The sequence below is a fragment of the Acromyrmex echinatior genome, chromosome 17 (assembly GCF_024713525.1).
Source record: "Acromyrmex echinatior isolate Ae372 chromosome 17, ASM2471352v2, whole genome shotgun sequence".
In the NCBI taxonomy this organism is placed as follows: Eukaryota; Metazoa; Arthropoda; class Insecta; order Hymenoptera; family Formicidae; genus Acromyrmex; species Acromyrmex echinatior.
Genome location: NC_141868.1, coordinates 704,413 through 729,661, shown reverse-complemented (window position 1 = coordinate 729,661; position 25,249 = coordinate 704,413). Strand labels below are relative to the sequence as shown.

The following is a 25,249-nucleotide window of genomic DNA, read 5'->3' as shown; positions in this document are numbered from 1 at the left end:
CAGGGGACTTTTTTTTTTTTAGGTGGGGATAGGATCAAAAATGTCGGAATTTGAAAATTTCAAGGATGCTATCTCATAGATCTCGATGGGCCAAACACAAAAGGTGGTATACAATTTTGCCCTAGGATTCACGGTTTCGTAGATAGAGGGCTCTGAAGTCACAAAAAAAATAAAAATGTCGGAATTTCAAAAGTTTCGCATTTTTCCCATATAATAGGCCCTGAGAGAAGACGAAAATGTTCTATACAATTTTGTCGTATCTGTCACCGTTTGGGCTGTGGACTTTTTGTAAAGTTGACAAAACATTAAAAGGGTCGTTTGAGGGGTGGGGGGTCACCGGAGGAGGGTGGTTATGAGGAACAAAGTTGTTCCTCTCGTCGAGATACATCGATACCCCCACCTACGAAAATTAAATTTCTGATTTTTCAAAATTTTGAAATTTTTTCAGTTCAACTCAAAAATGAAAGTGTCTCGACAACGTACAGAGCGACGAAATAGGCATGTAGGACAAACTTTAAGAATTTGAATTTTTTTTTTTTGAAATTTTTTTTTTTTTTTTTTTTTTTTCTATGTCCCACACCCTCCAAAATGAAGGAAAAATGAGTGTCAAATAAATCTGAACTATAGAAGTCTATAAAATTTGGGTTAGGTCTGGAAAAATGGGGATTTTTTTTTTTTTTTTTTTTTTTATTTCCACCATTTATCGATACTTCGGTCAGTTCGATCGGACCAAAAGTTAGATCGGAGTGACTGGCACGGGATCAGGTTAGGTTCCTTCGTGTTGCGAAGAAATTTTAATTTTTTTTTTTATTACGGATTCCAGAAGTACCAGTCCTGATCCATGCTCATCAGTTGGAATTTTTTGGAATATCTACTTCCGTTCCGGAAGTCGTCATTTTCTTTTGAACGAAAGATCCTAGAGCTCCACGGTCTGACACAATGTTGTTCGGTTTAAAAAGCCGCTTCGAATGCCGTTTGAAACATTCCGCTATCTCTCTTCGTTCAGGCTGTGTACTCTTGGAAGCAGTGTTTTCGGCGAATATTTTCTAAATCCCGTTCAAGAAATAAGAAAAATCAATCAAAATTTGACCATGCCAGACGACTCAGAATGTCGAGAAATGGATTTTGGATTCATGAATTTTGGACAAATTTTTGGCAAAATTGAATTTTTTTTTTTTTTTTTCTAAGTTCCACACATACTGACAAAGAATGACAGTGACGAAAAAATCCAAACTGTAGACATCAAAATTTGGGGAGTTTGGGTTATATCGGAAAGAATTAGGGACTTTTGGTTAAATCCACTAGAAATTAGGGGACTTTTGGTTACATCCACTAGAAATTAGGTGACTTTTGGTTACATCCACTAGAAATTAGGGGACTTTTGGTTACATCCACTAGAAATTAGGGGACTTTTGGTTACATCCACTAGAAATTAGGGGAATTTTGGTTACATCCATTTGAAAATTGGGGACTTTTGGTTAGTTCCACTAGAAAATAGGGGATTTTTGGTTACATCCATTTGAAAATTGGGGACTTTTGGTTACATCCATTTGAAAATTGGGGACTTTTGGTTAGTTCCACTATTTTCCTAAGTTTTGGTTAGGTCGAGAACTACGGATTTGGTTAGGTCGGTGAAGTGACTGGTACGGGGTCAGGTCTTCGAAGACAACTCCAATGGGTTAGGTTAGGTTAGGTTAGATTAGGTTAGGTTAGGTTAGGTTAGGTTAGGTTAGGTTAGGTTAGGTTAGGTTAGGTTAGGTTAGGTTAGATTAGGTTAGGTTAGAGTTAGGTTAGGTTAGGTTAGGTTAGGTTAGGTTAGGTTAGGTTAGGTTAGGTTAGGTTAGGTTAGGTTAGGTTAGGTTAGGTTAGGTTAGGTTAGGTTAGGTTAGGTTAGGTTAGGTTAGGTTAGGTTAGGTTAGGTTAGGTTAGGTTAGGTTAGGTTAGGTTAGGTTAGGTTAGGTTAGGTTAGGTTAGGTTAGGTTAGGTTAGGTTAGGTTAGGTTAGGTTAGGTTAGGTTAGGTTAGGTTAGGTTAGGTTAGGTTAGGTTAGGTTAGGTTAGGTTAGGTTAGGTTAGGTTAGGTTAGGTTAGGTTAGGTTAGGTTAGGTTAGGTTAGGTGAGGTTAGGTTAGGTTAGGTTAGGTTAGGTTAGGTTAGGTTAGGTTAGGTTAGGTTAGGTTAGGTTAGGTTAGGTTAGGTTAGGTTAGGTTAGGTTAGGTTAGGTTAGGTTAGGTTAGGTTAGGTTAGGTTAGGTTAGGTTAGGTTAGGTTAGGTTAGGTTAGGTTAGGTTAGGTTAGGTTAGGTTAGGTTAGGTTAGGTTAGGTTAGGTTAGGTTAGGTTAGGTTAGGTTAGGTTAGGTTAGGTTAGGTTAGGTTAGGTTAGGTTAGGTTAGGTTAGGTTAGGTTAGGTTAGGTTAGGTTAGGTTAGGTTAGGTTAGGTTAGGTTAGGTTAGGTTAGGTTAGGTTAGGTTAGGTTAGGTTAGGTTAGGTTAGGTTAGGTTAGGTTAGGTTAGGTTAGGTTAGGTTAGGTTAGGTTAGGTTAGGTTAGGTTAGGTTAGGTTAGGTTAGGTTAGGTTAGGTTAGGTTAGGTTAGGTTAGGTTAGGTTAGGTTAGGTTAGGTCGAGATTAGGTTAGGTTAGGTTAGGTTAGGTTAGGTTAGGTTAGGTTAGGTTAGGTTAGGTTAGGTTAGGTTAGGTTAGGTTAGGTTAGGTTAGGTTAGGTTAGGTTAGGTTAGGTTAGGTTAGGTTAGGTTAGGTTAGGTTAGGTTAGGTTAGGTTAGGTTAGGTTAGGTTTGGTTAGGTTAGGTTTGGTTTGGTTAGGTTAGGTTTGGTTAGGTTAGGTTAGGTTAGGTTAGGTTAGGTTAGGTTTGGTTTGGTTAGGTTAGGTTAGGTTAGTTAGGTNAGGTTAGGTTAGGTTAGGTTAGGTTAGGTTAGTTAGGTAGGTTAGGTTAGGTTAGGTTAGGTTAGTTAGGTAGGTTAGGTAGGTTAGGTTTAGGTTAGGTTAGTTAGGTTAGGTTAGGTTAGGTTAGGTTAGGTTAGGTTAGGTTAGTTAGGTTAGTAGGTTAGGTTAGTTAGGTAGTTAGGTTAGTTAGGTTAGGTTAGGTTAGGTAGGTTAGTTGGTTAGGTTAGGTTAGGTTAGGTTATTTGGTTAGGTTAGGTTTAGGTTAGGTTCAGGTTAGTTCGTTAGGTTAGGTTCGTTCGGTTACGTTTCGGTTTAGGTTAGGTGCGTTCGTTAGTTCCGTTTAGGTTAGGTTAGGTTAGGTTTAGGTTCGTTCGGTTAGTTCGGTTCGTTCGTGGTTAGGTGTTAGGTTCGGTTGTTAGTTCATTAGGTTTGTTAGTTTTAGTTAGGGAGGTTCGGTTCGGTCTCGGTCTGTTCCGGTTAGTGCGGTGGTTTAGGTTCGGTTAGGTGGATGTCGTTGGTTGCGTTCGGTAGTTAGGTTCGTCGGTTAGGTTCTTTCGGTTCGTTCGGTTCGGTTCGTTAGGTAGGTTCGGTTCGGTTCCGGTTTCGGTTCGTTCGGTATCGTTTTGTTCGGTTAGGTTCGGTGCGTCGGTTCGGTCGGTTCGGTTAGGTTGTTCGTTTCGGTTCGGTTGGTGGTTGGTTGCGGTCGGTTGTTCGGTTCGGTTCGGTTCTGTTCGGTTCGTTTCGGTTCGGTTCGTTCGGTTCGGTCTGGTTCGGTTCGGTTTGGTTCGGTTAGTTCGTTAGTTCAGGTTCCGGTTCGCGGGTTAGGGTAAGGATTAGGTTAGGTTAGGGTTCGGTTCGTTAGGGTTCGGTTGTTAGGGTCGCCTCGCTTGTTATGCTCTCGTTAGGTTCTGTTCCGTTAGCGTTCATGTTTTCGGTTCGGTTCGGTTTCGGTTCCGGCTTAGGTGAGGTTCGGTTAGTTTGTTGATTCGGTAGTTTGCGGGTTCGGTTCGTTCAGGTTCTGTCGGTTCGTTTCGTTAGGTTAAGGTTCGGTTCGGTTCAGGTTTCTCTCTCTCACCCCCACCCACCCGGAGGCGGCGGACACGAGAGAATTCCTCCGCCCCTCCCCTAACCTACCTACCCTACCCTCCCCTCCCTCAACCTACCCTACCTAACCTACCCCTCAACCTAACCTCACCTACCCTCCCCTTCCCCTCCCCTCCCCCTCCCCTCCCCTCCCCTCACCTCACCTAACCGACCTCCCCTCCCCTCCCCTCACCTACCATCACTCCCTCACCTCCCCTCACCTACACTCACCTCCCTCACCTCCCTCCCCTACCCACCCTACCTCCCCTCCCCTCCCCTACACCTACCACCCTACCTCCCCTACCCCCATCACGACCCCTCCCCCTCACCCTCCCCTACCCTCCCCTCACCTCCCTAACCTCACCTACCTCACCTAACCTCCCTACCCTACCTCCCCGACCCTCACCTCCCCTCCCCTCCCCTACCTTCACCCTCCCACTCCCTACCTACCCTCCCCTTGCCGACCTAACCTCCTCACCGAACCTTCCCCTCCCCCTGACCCTCACGCTCACCCCCACCTCCCTCACCTCACCTCCCCTAACGCCCCTCCCCGACCCTACCTAACCTCACCTCCCCTACCTCCCTCCCCTACCCTCCCCTCCCCTACCCCACCCTAACCTCACCTAACCTCCCCTCCCCTAACCTAACCTAACCTAACCTAACCTACCCAACGACCCTCCCCTAACTAACCCACCTACCTCACCTCACCTCCCCTCCCCTACCCTCCCTCCCCCTCCCTCCCACCACCTAACCTAACCTCACCTACCTACCCTCCCCTACGCCTAACCGACCCTAACCTCCACCTACCAACCTAACTAACCTCCCCTACCCTAACCTAACTCACCTAACCGCAACCTAACCGAACCAACCTACCTAACCTACCTAACCTAACCTCACCTCCCTACCCCCCTACCTCCCCTCCGAACCTCACTCATAACCTACCTACCGCTCCCTACACCTACCGAACCTACCCTCCCCTATCCTAACCTACCCTCACCTACCCTCAACCTCACCTAACCTACCCTAACCTACCTAAACCTAACCTCCCTAACCGAAACCTACCCTAACCACCTAACCCCTAACCTAACCTACCCTCCCTCACATAACCTAACCTACCTAACCTCAACCTAACCTAACCTAACCTACAACCTCCCCTCGCCTACTACCAACCTACCCTAACTAACCGCACGCACCTAACCTAACCTAACCTAACCTAACTCTACCTCCCCTCACGCTACCGCACCGACCCTAACTAACCTCACTAACCTAACCTCACCGCACCTACCTAACCAACCTACCGACCCTAACCTACTAACCTCAACCCTAACCTCCCCTCACCTCCCCTAACCTCCCTCCCTACCCCTCACCCTCCCATACACTCAACCTAACTCTACCTACCCTCCCCTAATCTACCGCCCGAAGCCGAACTACCCTAACCTCACCTCCACCCGCCCTACCTCACCTAACCTCACCTACCTCCCCTAACCTAACCTTCCGCCTACCCTAACCTAACCTCACCTACCCTCCCTAACCTCAACCTCACCTCCCCTAACCTACCCTCACCCTACACCTCACCTCCCCTCACCTCACCTAACCACCGACCTCCCTCCCATCCCCTCCCCTAACCTAACCTAACCTAACCTAACCTAACCTAACCTAACCTACCTAACCTAACCTAACCTAACTAACTACCTAACCTAACCTAACTACCTAGCCTAACCTAACCTAACCTAACCTAACCTAACCTAACCTAACCTAACCTAACCTATCTAACCTAACCTAACCTAACCTAACCTAACCTAACCTAACCTAACCTAACCTAACCTAACCTAAATCTAACCTAACCTAACCTAACCTAACAACTACCTAACCTAACCTACCTAACCTAACCTAACCTAACCTAACCTAACCTAACCTAACCTAACCTAACCTAACCTAACCTAACCTAACCTAACCTAACCTAACCTAACCTAACCTAACCTAACCTAACCTAACCTAACCTAACCCTAACCCTAACCCTAACCTAACCTAACCTAACCTAACCTAACCTAACCTAACCTAACCTAACCTAACCTAACCTAACCTAACCTAACTAACCTAACCTAACCTAACCTAACCTAACCTAACCTAACCTAATCTAACCTAACCTAACCTAACCTAACCTAACCTAACCTAACCTAGCCTAACCTAACCTAACCTAACCTAACCTAACCTAACCTAGCCTAGCCTATCCTAACCTAACCTAACCTAACCTAACCTAACCTAACCTAACCTAACCTAACCTAACCTAACCTAACCTAACCTAACCTAACCTAACCTAACCTAACCTACCTAACCTAACCTAACCTAACCTAACCTACCTCCGAACCTAACCTAACCTAACCTAACTAACCTACTACCTAACCTAACCTACCTAACCTAACCTAACCTAACCTAACCTAACCTAACCTAACCTAACCTACCTAACCTAACCTTAACCTAACCTAACCTAACCTAACCTAACCTAACCTAACCTAACCTACCTAACCTAACCTCACCTAACCTAACCTAACTAAACTAACCAAAAAAAATCCTAAAACCTAACCGAACCTAACCTAACCTCACCTACCTAACCTACCTAACCTAACCTAACCTCACCTAACATACCTAACCTAACCAACCTAACCTAACCCAACCTAACCTAAACCTAACCTAACCTACCTAACCTAACCTACCTAACCTAACCTAACCTAACCTAACCTAACCTAACCAACCTAACCAACCTAACCTAACCGAACCGAACCTAACCTAACCTAACCTAACCTAACCTAACCTAACCTAACCTAACCTAACCTAACCTAACCTAACCTAACCTAACCTAACCTAACCTAACCTAACCTAACCTAACCTACCTAACCTAACCTACCTAACCTAACCTAACCTACCTAACCTAACCTAACCTAACCTAACCTAACCTAACCTATCCTAACCTTACCTAACCTAACCTAACCTAACCTAACCTAACCTAACCTAACCTAACCTAACCTAACCTAACCTAACCTAACCTAACCTAACCTAACCTAACCTAACCTAACCTAACCTAACCTAACCTAACCCTAACCTAACCTAACCTAACCTAACCTAACCTAACCTAACCTAACCTAACCTAACCTAACCTAACCTAACCTAACCTAACCTAACCTAACCTAACCTAACCTAACCTAACCTAACCTACCCTAACCTAACCTAACCTAACCTAACCTAACCTAACCTAACCTAACGGAGGATGGGCAAGAGTCGCTAAAAGCGGCACGGAAAAAAATTGACAAAATTTAGATGTTCGGAGGGGTGTAGGTCAATGCGGGAGTGACTTGCACAGTTTAGGGTCAACGTCTTCCCTTAGCACCAGCTGAACGTCGCCGAGCAAAGCAGGCGAGGGGGGGGTGAAGACAGGAAGAATGGGTTACATAAGAAAGAAGGATCAATGAAAAAAAGAATAGAACGTTGGGATATATCATGTGTGGAAGTGAAATAAAGAGTTATTGTTGAAGAATAGGGGTGGACAGAGGTAAATATTTTTAAAATTTCGTAAAGTCTTGGTAGAGCCGAATATGCCAGTATATTCTAGCAAAAGAATTCGAACGGTAGATTGTGAAAGAGTCAGACAACTTCGACGGTTAAAATTTTAATTACACGAGACTGTAACAATGCCAATTGCTAATTTATTATTGTGAAGATGTCATATCATGAATTATTATGATATCATTTTCAAATGTTCCTTTTTTCAAATTTGAATATGGCTTGTACAAGAAACCGATCTGGCTCAAATTTTACAAGTAATTGATGAAATTAACGCTTATTTTGGAAGCTTAGAGAAATCGTATAGAAGTATAAAAAAGTTAAAATCAGTTAAAATAAGTTCGTTGGAATAAGTGTATTGATTGTGTGATGAAAGCTATGTTGAAAAATTGCTAAAAATTATGCATTTTTTCCATCGAGAACTTTTCGAACTACCCCATACATATGTACATATACACACATCATACAAAAAATTTTCACTTTTCATGTTTCTGCTTTAAGGAAAAAGTTACATGATTAGTTCTCTGGACTGTAGGATGTCATAAGATCTCGACACTGTCTATATAAATGATACCGAGAAATCAGACAGTAGCAAACTGATGACAATTATTTATTGACCACAATGATCCTTATTTTGACGAATAATTATAATTGTTTCTGAATAAATTTATATGTAAAAATCGAAGGATAATACAGAATTTTCTTGACAACTGAGTATAATTAAGTTGTTTCAAAGTCATGCATTTTACTATTAATTGAGCCATTTATTTCCCAGGCAAATCGAAATATTTATGTATAACATTTTTTGTAATATTTCAATAAAATGTTTCAGAAATATTTTGAAAACATTTATAAGACGTTTTAAAATATTCCACAAAGATATTTTAAAAATGTTGTACGTTTCATAAAAAATTTCTTAAATATTTCAAATCTTGCAACAACATTTTTTGAAAATGTTTCTGAATATGATGTATAGGTTACCTGTATCTTTATTCTTCTCGTGAAGGTCTATGGAAGGTCTTTCACTCATGACTATGTAAAGATGGCCTATTTTACACCTTTTACAAGAACATTAAATTCTAAGCGATTTGCGAGCCTTCCAAAAAATCAACGGCTCTGTACTGATATATAAAAATAAATCGGATTCTTAAATGATCAACGATCTTCGATCATAATACACCTGCAATTCACGCCGCACGATACATTAATATTACTTATTAATTAGCAATTGTTAATTTTTCTTTAGATTTCCTAAGGTACGACACAGTTGACGATGTTTGACAGCGAAACGCAAAATGTTCGATCCCGATCTCGACTGTGTATATTTTACTTCATGCACGCGGATTATTTAAACGTACTGATATCGGTATTTATCTCATCATGAGTACAGTGCGCACTGTACTAGTCCGAGAGGACATATGTACTTTAAATGATTCTTTGACGAACGTTGTATCCCAATTTTCAATTTCGTGCGTCACATCGATAAATCCTTCCGACTCATCGTAATTTCAAAAGAACACGTGTACTCAGTGCTGATAAAAAAAATTATCTCTGATCTAGAGAATGAAATTTATTTTTCAATTTAGTAAAAACTGCATAATTTTATTAAATTATAAATAATTATAATACGAATTTAAACTATAATATGTAAGAATAAATCTAATTACATAATATTAAATTGTATTTAATTAAAAGATAACAAATTATATTTAATTAAATTTACATAGAAATATATATTATATATTTATATTACAACTATTACAATTGTAATATCAATTGGAAAACATTCTATTTAATTTTTTAAATTTATAGCATCTTTTAATTTTAAAATATACTGTTTTTCAATTATATTATCTTTCTTTAGTCGATTCTACTCGAGTCGATTACTTGTTTTTCTTTCTGAAAATATATTATATCACTTATCGTCGTCGAACAAACATAAATTTATTAAGATTAATAAGTTTTGGACGAGTTTTATGAAGGAAATAAGATTGTAAAATTATATTATTTAGTAAATTACAAAAATTATAAAAGTTTTTGTAATTTATTTTATTTCGAGAGCACATTTGTCATACATTGATCGTATCATTTAGTTAATTTTAACTTTAAATGGATTTTTTTTACAAAAGTCAATAGAAAATCAAAATGACTTTATTTTACCGTAAAGATCCAAATTATTGATTTTTGTTATAAAATTTGATTGTTTTATTAACATTAACTACAAGAATTAATATAAAGTCCCTTTGAATTTTTGTTAATTTTTTGTGTTACGATCTTTACTGTGATTGGCCGATTTATTTATACTACACTTTTTTTAGATGTCATAGCTTCTAATCTGTGCGACGCATGAAAAATAACGTACGTACAGTGATCTGAGTATCTATCAGTCAAAGTGCACATGTCCTCTCGGACTTATTCAGTACGCACTGTACTTTAAACGTCTTACGCAGTGCAAGTGAGTGCGACAAGTACATGCTCTGATAAGCAACAAGAAACACTCTTGATACACTTTCAAGTTTTTTTCTTATTGTATTTTTTTTCCATCGTCTTCTTGTGATTCTGTCAATTGCTGATATTTCCTATCTTAAAATGTCTATCTTAAAATGCCGTATTACATGCCCTGAAGCCTCGTTTTGTTGAGGCTGTTAGAATACTTAGTTTTTGGTGAAATATAACATTAAAGGATTTTCAGGATCGCTGATTTCGAATCGGACTCAAAATTTGAAAATTCAAAATGACTGAATATGGCGGACGAAAATGATAAAAATCTTCCGATTTTAGCGAAATGTAACATTGTTAAAAATCCTTCGATTTCAACGAAATATAGTATTAAAGGGTTTTTGAAGTCGCTGATTTCGAATCCGGATTCAAAATTGGAAAATTCAAAATGGCTGAACGAATATGGCGGACGAAAAATGCTAAAAATCCTTCGATTTTAGCGAAATGTAGTGTTAAAAGATTTTCAGGGTCACTAATTTCGAATTCGAACTAAAAATTCAAAATGGGTGAACTAATACGGACGGAAATGATTAAAGTCTTCTGATTTTAGCGAAATGTAGCGTTAGGTCTGTTTTGGTTTCGGCGTCGTTGATTTCGAAATTGTATTCAAAATTTTAAAATTTAAAATGGCTGAATCGATATGATAGAAATACTAAAAATTTTCCGATTTTGGTGAAATATAGTATTAAAGGATTTTCGGAGTTGATTTCGAATCCCAAAATTTGAAAATTCCAAATGATTGAACTAATATGATGGACGAAAATGTTGAAAATTCTCTGATTTCAGCGAAATGTATAGTATTAAAGGGTTTTCAGGGATGCCGAATCTGAACTTAAAATTTGAAAATAGGAATCCAAATTTGAAAATTCAAAATGACTGAACCAATATGGCGGACGAAAATATTAAAAGTCATTCGGTTTTGGCGAAATGTAGATTTTTAGAGTCTCTGATTTTAAGTACAAATTTAAAATTTGAAAATTCAAAATGGCTAATCAATATAGAATAGAAAAATTAAAAATGGCTTTAATGTAGCGGATGGAAATGAAAATAATGTGATTAAAAAGGCATACTACGAGCGCAAGCTGTTAGCAGCGAAATATTTATATTTTAATAAATACAATAAATACAATAAATACAATAAAATAAACGTTTCGGCCTCATTTTAGGCCATCTTCAGTATTAAAATTAATATGTGTTATAACTTATTATACATAATGTTGAGAACACCTAATTTCGCATAAATTTTATTCACGTTGTCATAATGAGATAGAACATTTTACACGCTCGATTACAATTATATTTTCAAAGCGTTTGACGCATAGGTTATTGTTATAAAAAATTTTTTTTAGTCCATAAAATCATGTCAAATAATCCAGAAGCCAAATGTCGTATTTTTGTCACAAAAGTTAGTCGAACTTATTGAAACACATAATTTCCAGATTCTATTAAATGTGAAATTTATAAATAATGTTAACAGTTTTTCCAGTAAAAAAATAAATTTAACTGTGATATATAAATTATGATACCTGTGTTAATAATAAGTTGAGTTGTGGAATCCAAAACTTGGAAAACATATTGAACTGTTCAAAAGTTAAAAAAAAGAAAATATCTAATTCTAATCAATGAAAGTCAGTTTATATACAATTTATGTCCCGCGAGTGGAAAATTCTAGAATTGTGTGGAAGAAGTTATGTTTAATAAGGGCAAGTATGCTTCTGATAACTTTTCCATGTCGTTTTGTTTATTTATTCCGTTATTTTGTTTCTTTATGTAGATCATTTCTGACATTAGTCTCTTCTGAAAGAATGGTTCTATATCTAATATCTGAATATCATCCAAATTAAATTTGTGACAATAGTTGCTTTCCATTTACACTGATTCTCAGATAATTCTCACTTGTGACGTCATAACTCAGTTGAATGCGCGTTCCTTTTACATTCTGACAAGTGAGATTTAATTGAGTTTTTGCCTATAATCTGCACAAGATCGAGACCGTGTGCTTTAGTAAGTTTCGTAAACTCACTTTAAAAGTTAGATTCGAATCGGTGTTGTCATGTAACTTTTTATCAAACTAAGTAAATAATGACGTCATTAATCTGAGTATGAAATACTCAGCTCACTTCAGATTCAGTTTCACTTGCGTGCAAATGGAAAGCAACTAATATTCGATGTTGTGAGACAACATTGTGAGTGCTATTCAATTTTTTAATATTAATTTTATGTCCATTTATTCTAGTTTTAACTTTCCTTTTAGTTTGGCCCACGTAAGAGGAGTCACAATCGAGACAACTTATTTTATATACCACATTATATTGTTCCATTCTTTCTAATCTGTCTTTATCCGATTTAATAATGGAATTCAACGTATTGATCGTTTATAAGCTATTTTAAAATTATTTTTTTCCACAATCGTTTTAAATTTCTCCGAGATATCTTTTATATAAGGTATTGTAAAATATTTTTTTATACAATTCTTGTTATAGTCATAATCATTCCTTGTATCATTATATAAATTATTTCGTCTTGATAAAGTTTTAATTCTTTTATTGATTGTGGAAAAAATTATGTCCAAGATGTAATCATTAGACAATACAATATTAATCATATATTTAACGTTATCGCTATGATATTTAGGATGTGATAAAAGTGTAGGACGGTTTAAATTGTAGCTAAGATATCGTCCCGAGTTCGTCGGTTTTTTGTAATTGTCAAACTTAATGCATCCACCCTCCACTCTTAGACTCACGTTAAGAAAATTAATAGAACCGTCATCATTATGTTCACAAGTGAATTTCAATCTGTTATGATAGTTAAACATTATATATTAATAATTTATTTAGAATTCCGTTCATTTTGTTGATCGGCACGGCTAAAATGATATCATCCACATATCTATAATAGATTGGAATGTTTATATTCAAACTAGAAAATATGCTTTTTTCCCAGATCTTGAATTACTCGTACTATGTCAGCCAAGATAGGTGACAAGGAAGGTTCCATGGGCATACCAAAGATCTGTTGAAAAAGTGGTTGTCAAATTTGAAATAAGTGGAGTTAAAGACTAACGATGTAGCCTTCAAAAATTCATTTTTAGGAATGTTCGTATTCAGGGAAATCGAATTCATCTTATTTCGATACTCTTTACAATTAAATCTTCAGGAATATTAATATATATCGACACGATATCGAAAGATATCATTTTGTAATCATTTTTAATGTCATACCATTAAGTTTGTTAACAAGTTCAAAGCTATTTTTTATATAACTAAATTCTTTTTTAAACTTTTGTCAATTATGTCTTTTAATAAGTAGCTAACGGAAATAAAGGACTATTAGTTTGACAACCCATAGGACCTCGGTGTTGTTTCATCAGTCATATTTAATTTTTTATATACAGATTGATCAATGTATTTCATGTTCTTCCTCACCTAACTAATAATTTATACGCCTGATTTGTCATCATTGTCGTAGGATCTTAACTAATATTGATGTACATATTACTATCTGATAACATATCATACATTTTTTCCTTGTATTCGATTAGATTCATAATTACCATCGAATTCCCTTTATCAGTTCTTATGATTATAATTTCCGGGTGTTTAGATATGAACCTTTTGATTGTAATTATTCCATCTTTTAATGTATTATTCTCTGAGGTTGTTATGAAATCGTTGTACGAGTCTTTTCAAAATTTGAATCGAATTATTTCTTATAATGTTTCGAATATTATCATCTAATTTGTTAATATTGTATTCAATATGTTTAATAAATTCTATCATCATTTTATCTTTATTAATTGTATTATTTGGTAAATTGAATTTTTCCAAGTTGCAAAATAGTTTTTACTTTGTCAGGGATTTCAACATTACTCAAATTAATTAACCAATTATCATTAATGTAATTAATTTCAAAATTGTTATCAAATTTCATTGGATTAATATTAGTATGAAATAATGTATCATGATTTGAATTGTTGATCTTATGTGAGAAAATTTTTTTAATACTCGATGGAATTTATCCTTAGCTTTCGAAGAATTCGAAATAAATCATAATAAATTGAATTCAATCGATTTGATTTTTGTCTTCTTTAGTCGAGCAGCATTAGTTCTTAAATTGTAATTTTCTATTTATTCGAAAATTTTCTTTCAGCCATAATTTATTGAAAATGGCTTCTTGGCCTCATGGAAATGAAAATACCAAAAGTCACCCAATTTTGAAATATAGTGTTAGAAGTTTTTCGCCCTTACAACACCGATTATTCCGGAAAGTTTTCAGAAATGTTTCAACCTTTCATATTTCATAAATAACAATTCCGAAAAGGTTCTGCAATATGTCATATGAAATGTTTTAATAGCCAAAATGTTTACTAAAAGTCTCCAAGACCATTTATTCGGAGCGGATTGGAAGCTCCAAAAGGGAAGTGGCTTAAGGGATGCAACGCAAAAATTAAAATTATGTGAATATAAAAGCGCATAAATCCTGTATATTTGATTTTTTAAATCGACTGTTATTAACACATAGAGGGAGGGCAGCCCACTTAGATCTTATACAAAAAAATTTTTTTTTAGTTAAACGAAATGAGCGAAAAAATTTTTTTGCGAATTTCGAGAGCGTATCAATAGCATTGTGTTATAATATATAATTTATTTATGAAGGCTTAGTTCGCGTAACTACAAAAAATAGACATTTTTGTCTTGAAATCTTAATCGCTACATATAGTATCTACAATTTTCATTTTTATATAAAATACTATGCATTGTAATTAATATTATTAAACATAAAATAGCCGAGACTGAGTGTCTTTTGAAAATAATATCAATAATATTGATTCATAAAAATCTCTTTTTTTTTTTGCAAAGTGCCATAATACATATTGAAGATTTTTTTAAACTGAAGGTATTTCTATACATGCTAAATTTCTTGTATAAAACTATAATTAAATTCAGAAGACAACGTGTGTGAAATATAACATATACTATTGCTATCTGCTAATTTTCTTTAATACATGCCTTCTAATATTAGTCTACTTGTAAATATGATTTAATAATTTTGTTTTATTGTTACACTCATTTTTTATAGATTAAAACACATATTATTGAATTATTTTGAATGGATTTCCATCAAAATTATTTTCATTAAGAAACATAATAGAAATCTAGGATTAAATAATTTCAATCGAAATCCATGAGCTGCAAGAATTAATATACATACGATTAACACATGAGGAATTATCTGCGCTCAGCTATTTTTTACGTCGACCCGATTAGATTGATCGGTAAAAAGTTTGCAGATCTGTGACTTTCTGGAGGGCATAGCGGGTGCACATTAAGAATATAGATATGTGTTATTTCCAAAAAATCATCAAAATGAAAAATTTTATGTTATTATATTAATTTTTATATTTTATTTTATAAATTGTTCTAATCATGTCTGAGTAATTTGTATAAAAATTGAGGACATCTAATTGATTTAAAATTTATTTAATTTTTTGTTTGTTTCTCTTTCTCTTAATAATTACTCAAAATATTGTTTGGAGCAATCTGCAAATTTGATAAGATCATAGAATTATGAATTAAATCTGGTTTTTAAAATATATTTTAATAAAACTAATAATTATTCGTTCAAATAATGTTGATTTGGATCCACATTTTAAAAGTTTTTTTATTTAATATTATAGCAAATCATTTACAGCATAACTCAAATTATTTATTGTTTCTTTCAGTCGATTTCAGAGAGATTTATTTATAACAAAAATGTTTTGAGTAATTTGATTATTTTAGATGATTTGTTAGCTGATAAATTTAACTGATATTTTATGTAAAACTAAAACATCTTTAATCAAATTAGCATTACACCTAATAGACTAATAATACTATTTGATCACGCATCCAATAATCACTCTGTGTGTGTGTGTGTGTGTGTGTGTGTGTGTGTGTGTGTGTGTGTGACTGTATCGAGATAATCGAATCAACTTAAGTAATCAGAACACATTTGCCGCAGTTAGTTTCTGCATTAAACATGTATAATTATTATTATTATTCGACTATCCTAAGTTCAATATCTTAAGCTCGACACATTTATGTTTATATTAGATAACTCAGATCGGAGGGGAGGGAATGGACGAATCAATTTTTATACACATATACATGTATACAAATATTCATTACATGTATTTATGAGAACGATTTGTATTATCTATATATTTTACGTATTACGAATTTTTCGATGCATATGTTGACGATCATCTTATCTCAGTGGAACATGAGAGAGAACTTTCCACTAAGATAAAATTTCAATGATATTCTCGTATCGTTATACAATTGAAGAATTTATATAGATTATTTTTACGGATGAAAAAAAAGTATTTTTATCTCGGCATCTCGGGATTAAAGATGGAAAGAAAAAGTAAAGTTAGAAAAATTAATAAATTATTACACGATAGGTTGTATTTATTCTTTTTGTTTTCACATTTTTGTATCACATTTATTACAAAAAATTAATATTTTTTATTATAAACAACAATTTCTTTTCATTCTAATCGTTCTGCAAATATTACAATTTAATTTTCAATCCTATTATTAATTTAATTAAATCTAAAATAAAAAAGCAGAAGTTCGGAAGCTTTCTTCCGAGGAGAAAATTAAACACAATAAATCTGAAATAATAAATAAGTTGATCAGTCTTGTTGATTACTCTCTCTATGTACAGCACAGAAGCTTGTAGCAACAATGCTTGTACAACAGTAACGTTTGCAATATTATTGCAATATAAACTAGAATCTTCGAAAAATAAATTAAACTGACAGTCAGTTTTCTTCGTTTTCGATCATAATAATAATTCATAAACCGAGAATCATGATAAAATGATATTACTTCGTTTTATACAATGCAATTTGAAAATCGTTATCGGTTATAATAAACAAAGATTTCAATAAAAAAGTATTTACAAAAAAAAACATTTTCATCTATTTCAAGTTTTTTCATTAAAGACTTGAAGAATTGCAATTACTTTCGTTATCAAAACATGCCTTAAAATAAATACCGTGTAATTATATAAATGAATAACTTTTTATTAATGCGTGGATCTCCATTGATCCTCTTATTAATATGATTTTATCTCAATCTTTGCTCTATTCTAGTTAACATTAAACTAATTACATCAACTTGTAGATAACATTTCTTATATACATAGTCTCTGACTGTAGAGTGGGGAATACATTGTTCCACATTGAAACATTTTATTGCTAACGCAAACGAAAAGATCTAAACGTCAAATTGCTTTTGACAGTTCCAGCTTCGCGGTATGAACAGGTCCAAGTAGTAATTGGGATGAGGTGGACAATTGCACCGGGCGTAAAATTCTATAGCGTACAAATTGAACAAGATGCCATTGCCGAAACTCCAACTGTACCACATCACGACGCTGTTAAGCTTGATGAAGAACATGGGGAAGCCTATGGCGGTAAAAAAGATGAACAGCATCGGGTAGAAGAAGCCGAAGCCAAACGCGAGTATGTACTCGTGGAAGATGGCGGAGATGAAGAATACAGCGCTGGCTGACAGCGTTCGATTGCGCGGCACCACGATCTCGTACATGTCCTTATATATATACGTATACAACCAATCGTGCACTACCAGGTTCCACGTGCGATAGAACGTGTAATAATTTGTGCTATTCCACCAATCCTGTAATATGAGCGATATAGTGATTCATGAAGCTACAGTTTGTAAAAGTCGATAATTTCTAGAAAGTTCCGGAAGTTATCGCAAATTCTCTCGAGTGAGGGAAATATCTTCTCGCAGCTATCTCTCTTATAAAATTAGTTTGCAAGTAAGTTATCCATTCTGAACTCAAGGAACATTCAAAGGTCAACAAAAAATCAAAATGATTTTATTTTGATCTTTTGATCTTTAACGTCAATAAAGAAATTTTGTAATCAAAAAACATCATTTTAATGACGTTAAAATAAAGTTATTTTGATTGAAGATCTTCTGACTTGGTTATATTTAAATTATCGCTTCTATTAAAGCATTTGAGATATACTGCGACATAACTCTTAAAAGAAGATATATATATATATATCTACTTGCATATCCTTCGTACAACTATTTTAAAAGATAAATAAAGACATATATATATTTACCTTGTAAAACAATCGGTCAGCAAATTGCAACATTTCCGCCCAAGCGTTCAACCATGAGTGCAGCAGGAGGTATTGCCCAATGATAAAGTAGAGAAAGCCAGGAATACTAGAGTCGATGACATTCGTGATAAACCATTTCTGGTCCAAATATTGTGTACCGAACACGTGATAGACTCGTAATATAAAGCGTTCCAAGACAAAGGTGAGATAAAAGATTGCTAGACCCACTTCAATGAAATTTTGAATCACCACCTTCCACCTAATTCTTTTCGTTCTAAAATAATCAGTTAAGCTCGAACATAGATCTTCTAAAGTCTCTTAATATTAATTTAACATAACCAACAACAATAATATTAAATTGTTCTTAAATCTTTTAAATAGTGCGATATTCTGTAATTAAAAAATTTAATTACAGAATTATATTATTGAGAAAGTAAAGATTAAGAACATTTTGTTTATAAATTTTAGGAATGATCTTTGAAGTTTTTTTTTAAATTTTTAAGCCATATGAATTCAATATAGTTCAAATAGAATTAAATTTAATTCTCGATTGAATTTTATAATTATGTAACTAAAGTTATCTTTTTAATCGCACAGTTAAAATTTCAGATTAATTGTTAATTTCCTAAAAAAATGTTGAATGAAATGTTGAATGAATCTTTACCTAGGATACTCATCGCGGTACACAAGAGTCGGTGCGAACAGGAAATACAGATATTGCGAGAATTTAGGGCAATTCGGTCGTGGAGTTTCAGTGTGAGGTTTGTATGACAAAAATCTGGATGCTGCGCTTCTGACAAAGGCGTGACTCTTCATTGTCATACGTATCTAAAGAAGCGAACATTGTTTTAAGTTGTAAAATTTTTGCTCCGACATCTATTGTAATGTTGGAATAATAAAAAATATTCAATTATTCTATATATTTATATGTGAATTATTCAAAATCATTTAAATACAAATTACATAAATGTTTTCAACAGTAGGATAAAAATCTCATTAACACATTTTATTAATTTGTATTTTAAATGTATGCGATTGATTTACTTTAGCATATACTTTTCAAAAAGAATTCGAACTTTTTACTTCTAACATAATTCAAGACGTTATAATCGCAGATTTTTAAAGATGCGTACTTGTTCAAATATAACAATCAAATTACAACCAATGGAAAGATTTGCGTCGAGCATCGCCTTAATAGGAAAAATAATAAAGAGAATTTGATACAATATGAACATTGATAACCAGCTATAATCCCACAATTTTCGGACGGAGGCTGCAAAAAGGAAAGATATAATTAAATATTATTTAAAGTAATTAGTGTTATTTAATATAAATTGCTTTAATCATTTAATATTATCTAAAATAGTCTTTATAATTATTTGTTCAATTATTTTTGCACTGTCATTATCGTACTATAATTTCTATTCAATTAATCAATTATTTTAACACAGAAAGAATTATTTAAAAGAATTATTTAAAAAATTAAGATTTTATTTTATACACTTATTTTAATCAAATTACTCTTTAAAAGGTTTACTTCCAATTTTAAATTTCTCCAATAATTTAACTTCCTTATTGTTTAAATTAAACATATTTATCTAAGATGAAGAAATGAATTGAAGAAATTATTACATTTTGGTAATAATTGGAGTCGTTGATGCGCCCAGAGGGTAAACGTCACGTAGACACTGAGTGTAGAGGCTTGCATGAATGACCAAATGTAGAGGCACGTTGGAAATTTTGTGAAACCAGTCCATAACGTGTTGGTACCAAGGCGGATCCTTTAAGAATCATTAATTAAGAAAGAAAAATTAGGCGGTAAGAATATACATTTTCACATATTTTAAGTATATATTTCACGAAGCGATATTTATGTTTTTCCACGAAACGTTGACGATTCTACGATGGAAGCGAATTAGATTTCTATTGCGAACTTACGTTCCTGTCTCCATGATATCAAATGCGATGGTATTGATAAGCAGAATTATAAAGATCATTACGAACAGATTGTATATCGCACGGAAATGCAAGATTTTCAAGAGATCAGTAAATAATGAGTTTCTCTCGAGGAATTCCTTATCCGGTAACGCATCTTTCTTGCTAGATTTCCTAGAGAAATAACGGAAATGCAAATATGATCAACGTGTTATAAATATACTATATTTATAAATACATCTTACAATAGATATATTTTATTGATATTTTGCAAATTCTCTAAGTTTACGTGCGTACATTCTTACGTCAATAGTAACTTTATGAATGCATTCAATAATAATTGCTCGTTGAGTGGCTAAATAACAATCGAATATTATTGATTCTTATTTTTGAAATCCAATATTTGTCTTAAGATTAGCTCCTCAATTATGTTATAGAATCGTAATGTACTTTATTGTACACTTTTAATATAATATTTTTTATATCAAAGATATCATAAGATATAAGAATTATGTAAAGATTTTATTTTATTGGAACTTTATGATACAATAATCTTTTTTTTTTTTAAATAGATCTAAGCAACAATGTTGCAGTATCTTTCACATTGATATTTTTTGCTTAAAATTGCTATATACTATCGAATATTTTTAAATCTATCTACTCTATCTGTACCATGTATTTTTATGAGTATTTGCTGCTCGAAGCTTTTTTCTTGTCATTTCTCACCTTTTGTCACGATATTTGTCCATAGTGTATAGGATTTCCCCATTTTTTGTCAAAGGCATCTGTATCTTCTGCATAATCTCGGACATCATGTCATCAATGCGGTTATTAACGTATCCCGAAACATCCTCTCTTATTTCCTGCAAAGAAATACGTCTTACAACAAGTAATATGTTAGCAAGCCATGTTTCACAAAATCGAATATTCATAGTTTAAACTTTTATTCTAAACTTTACTACACTTTTTTTGATGGCAAATGATATTAATTCGTAATACATTTATTCAGATATATTTTTTCACACCTGTATTCTTTTCTGCAATACGTCGGCGTTCACCTCATGTAAAATATTCGTAAAAGCATTTTCATTGTTTGCTGAAAAGAAAAATACATATATAGACTCTGTTGCGTTTTAATCAATCCAGTCAAATTTCACTGAAATTATTAATGATACAAAATGTTTTAAATGAAAGTGAAATGGTTTTAAAGAAAACGTATTTTAGTTACAATGTTTTTTTTTACCGCATGTAAAGAGTAAAAGATAGACATGAGATAGAAGAGATTATTTCCATTTTTTTAATGGAATATTATATAATTATTTTTTTACATAATATAATTCCATTAATTGCTCTGCATACAAAATTAACTATTAAGGTAGAGATAATAGCAGAGATAAAAAGTAAAAGTAAAAAAGTATACAATTTTCACTTTTTTTTTTAAAGCAATAATATCTCATTATTTTGTACATAAAAATATTAAGTTACAATTATAAAAAAAAATTAATAATTTACAAAATATTTTATACTTAAAAAATATTTTATCAAAGTTGACTAAAATAAAGCATAAAATAATTGTAATTGGTTTTTCAATAGCTTTATCAGAATTAGAATTGCCAAGCATCTTACGATTAATCGAGTCCTTTACTTACCATGTTTGTCTTTTTCGTGAAAGCTCGTGTCACCAGTATTATTCATGATTTCTATAACAATAACTCAATGACTAAATGGAAATTTCCTATGGGTCTTAAGGAAACTTTTCTCCGAGAATATTACACTCTCTAAGCAATTCTATGTTACGCTCTGAGTTACGTGATTTGCAATCTTCCCAGAAAGTCAATAACTCTATACTGGTTTATAAGGACAACTTGATTGTTATGGATCCTCAATAAATTTTCAAACATTTCCAATCACAATATTTGCGATCCCGTCACGCATATATTGTTATTATTAGATGCGCAACTAAGTTCTCGCTGTTATTTTGATGGAAATGCCATCAAAATAATAGCGAGAACTTAGTTGCGCACCTAATATTTTTTGATTAGTAATTTAATGTTAATTTTCTTTTAGATTTCCCTTTATTTAAAATTTACACGATCTAACAATGTTTGACGAGGTACAAACCACAAATTCCAGTTGATCTCGATTGTGGATGATCTATTCCGTGTACGGCGCTATCTAAACTGCCCGATCGTGTTTATCGTTTCTGTTATTCTACTATGAGTACAGTACGTGCGCACTGATTATGTCCCAGAGAGACACGTGTCTTCGGCTCTTAGATGACGTGATGCCGTACACATTTTCATGTGTTGTACTGAGTAATCTTTCAAAACTTCTTCTTATCAGACTTATTGTTTGAATTTAGAAAAAACACATGCCTTCAGGCATGTGCTATAATAAGAGAAATTCTCTCTCTCTCTCTCTCTCTCTCTCTCTCTCTCTCTCTGATTTAGACATTATCTTTAAATTTATTAAATTTCATATAATTTTTTAATTAAATAGATTTTATAATGTTAATATCTGTGTATTTGAAAGATTAAAATTTGAAATATGTAAAAACAGAATAAAATTAAAATACATTTTATATACGTATATTACTATATTATATGCATACTACAAATAAAAAAAGAAGTACTTTTATAATTATAAATCGTCAATTTAAAAATGGTTATTTATGAATTTTATATTTTTAAAATTTTTTATATTTAATTTTAGAATATCTCATTTTTTCATTGCATTATTTTTTTCAGTCGATTCTACTCGAGTTGATCTTGTCTCTGTAAAAACATTACGCCACTTATCAGTTGAATAGTAAATTTATTGAAATTAAAATGTTTCTGACGTTATATGAAACAAACAAGATTGCAGAGTCATATTCTTTCTTCGAGCAGACTTCACCGAAATCTTAATTTGTTGTTTAATTACGAAGATACAATGAAAGCATTAATGTTATGATAAACGGCTGTTCCCCTCTTTGTGATAAGAAAAGTTTCGACGTCTTGGACTATTTTATTATAAAACGATTGACTGTCGCAGAGATACGAGACAATCTAATTACGCTTTATTACATATTTATTTTTTATATCTTTAAATTCTTTTCATTTTTGTCGATTTTTTTTGCAGTCTCGTTCTTAAACTAATTCATCGTCGAATTTGACAACTCGCATGCGAATGTTAGCTAGTTATAATTAAGAATATATGACTTGCAGATATAATATGCGTACAATTCATAACAGCTTCGCCCAAGTTATTATACTTAGATAGTTTTTATGATAAAGCTGATCTTAAACCTTTTCTGTGATGCAGTTCGAGCGTGTGCGACAAGTGCATATATATTTGTTATGATAAGTCGGATAAACGCCAAAGCAGTTTTCGCTTTGAAAATTTTATTTGTTACTTGTTGTCTATAATTTTTACACACATTTATACATATAATATATTTATAATTTTTATTAACGTAAATATTAAGATAGGGAAAAGTGGGTGAATTGTGCACACCTAAAGGAAATTTATTGTCCTGGAATGGTTTTCCAAATTCAAAGCGATATAGAAATAAAAACTGTAACTCTTTCTTCTACTATTACGTATCCTTATATTGAACAAATTTTCATTTAATAAGGTTGTATTTGGCAAAAAGGAAAAAACAGAAAAGCGTAAAAATTTCTCGCGCGTTGGATAACTATGCGCATAAATTGAATAATTATGCGCAAAGCAAAAGTCATAAGAAACGAATGAATTATAGAATGAATGTATTATAAAATGTTGACAAAGAAGGCAGAAAATATATTTATTATATTGCAATATAAATATATATTAAATACATTTTAAATATATATTAGGTCTACAAATAAGTTAACAAATAACTCCTTTTTACAGAAAATTGATATTTATTTATAAAGAACCAAAGTACAGTCGTGAATATAATCTTCATCACTTTCGACACACTTTTGCCATCTCTCGGATAACTGGCGAATTCCTGCTTGGAAGAACGATGGTAGTTTTGATTCAATAAATTCGGTTATGGAATTTTCGATCTCTTCAGGTATTTAAAAGTGCATATCAATGAGATGGTGCTGTAGAACGAAAGAGATGGAAATCTGTAGAGGCCATATTTGGAGAATAAGCCGCATAAATTTCCCAAAGTAAAAATTAAAGACTGCAGCACAGACTTTTAACTTATAGTGCATAAGCAAATCGACTAATCATCGACACTATCTTTCCTTTTCTCCTATTCCATAGAAAAGAAGAATTTTGATTGGTTGATTCCCATATGCACTATGTGTTATGCAAGAGTCTGTGCTGCAGTCATAATTCTTGATTGCTACCCCGAATGGATTTGTGCATTATCGTGCAGTATCACCTGATGAGTTTCCCTAGCCGATAAGGGTTATTTTTGTTCGATTTAGTCACTTAAACGCGTCAATTGTTATTGATAATGCTCAGATATTACAATTTCCCGATACAGGGTTTTTGTTTAACAACTACACAGTTATTAGCTACATCTTTCATAGTCACATACATAACAATATTTTTTGACTATTCGTTTGCAATTGACGTGACGGTTCCAGATAAACTACAGGACTTTGTTTTCTTGTAGGAGTCTCGGATATGAGATAGACTTCTCATCAGTTACGATTTTAAACAGAAAATTCTTCTGTTTAAATCTTAACAGGCAAACTGCTGTGTCGTAGCGTCTCGCTTTGTTTCCTGAGCTAAGCACATGCGGGACCCAACAACCAGCCTTCTGTATTCTTCTCAGCTTCTGAATCGATGGGTGAATCGCTGGGGAATCGCTTATTGATAACACCCAGTAGTTAGCTCCTTTGACAAAATTTTCTTTGCAACCTCGTACTCTATTAATTCTTCCTTTCTTCACTCGTAGCACGCGCGCTCTATCTTTCTCTAACATGGCAAGCCTTTCATCGATTGCGAACTATTAGCTTTAGTTTTTAATAAGTACGAAAACCGATGTAATAAGATGTAAATAAAACATTTTGTTCGCCTTATTTCATGTGTATTGTCTTTTACTTCCCATCCCTTTGCCTCGACGCGCCAGGAAAAAACCATAAAATTGAAAAACTGTATCATACAAAAGAAACTCGTACTCTATTAATTCTTCCATCCTTTCTTCACT

The 25,249-nt window shown here is 33.6% G+C and overlaps 1 protein-coding gene across 2 annotated transcripts; it reads right to left on the bottom strand.

Annotated features, from left to right (window-relative positions):
• Nucleotides 1–15,370: 15,370 nt before the first annotated feature.
• LOC105151440 (sterol O-acyltransferase 1) lies at nt 15,371–24,100 on the bottom strand. Of its 2 annotated transcripts, none has more exons than XM_011065146.2 (10): nt 22,240–24,100; nt 21,768–21,965; nt 21,144–21,214; nt 20,845–20,981; nt 20,122–20,292; nt 19,816–19,964; nt 19,317–19,456; nt 18,848–19,011; nt 18,184–18,457; nt 15,371–17,725 (listed from the first exon to the last, which is right to left on the bottom strand). In XM_011065146.2, the coding sequence occupies exons 2-10, from the start codon at nt 21,811–21,813 to the stop codon at nt 17,303–17,305; spliced, it is 1,575 nt and encodes a 524-aa protein (XP_011063448.2). In that variant the 5' UTR covers nt 21,814–21,965; nt 22,240–24,100; the 3' UTR covers nt 15,371–17,302. The 2 variants fall into 2 exon arrangements, with proteins under 2 accessions (XP_011063448.2, XP_011063447.2); XM_011065145.2 differs by having other exon boundaries at nt 21,768–21,818.
• Between the last annotated feature and the right edge of the window lie 1,149 nt (nt 24,101–25,249).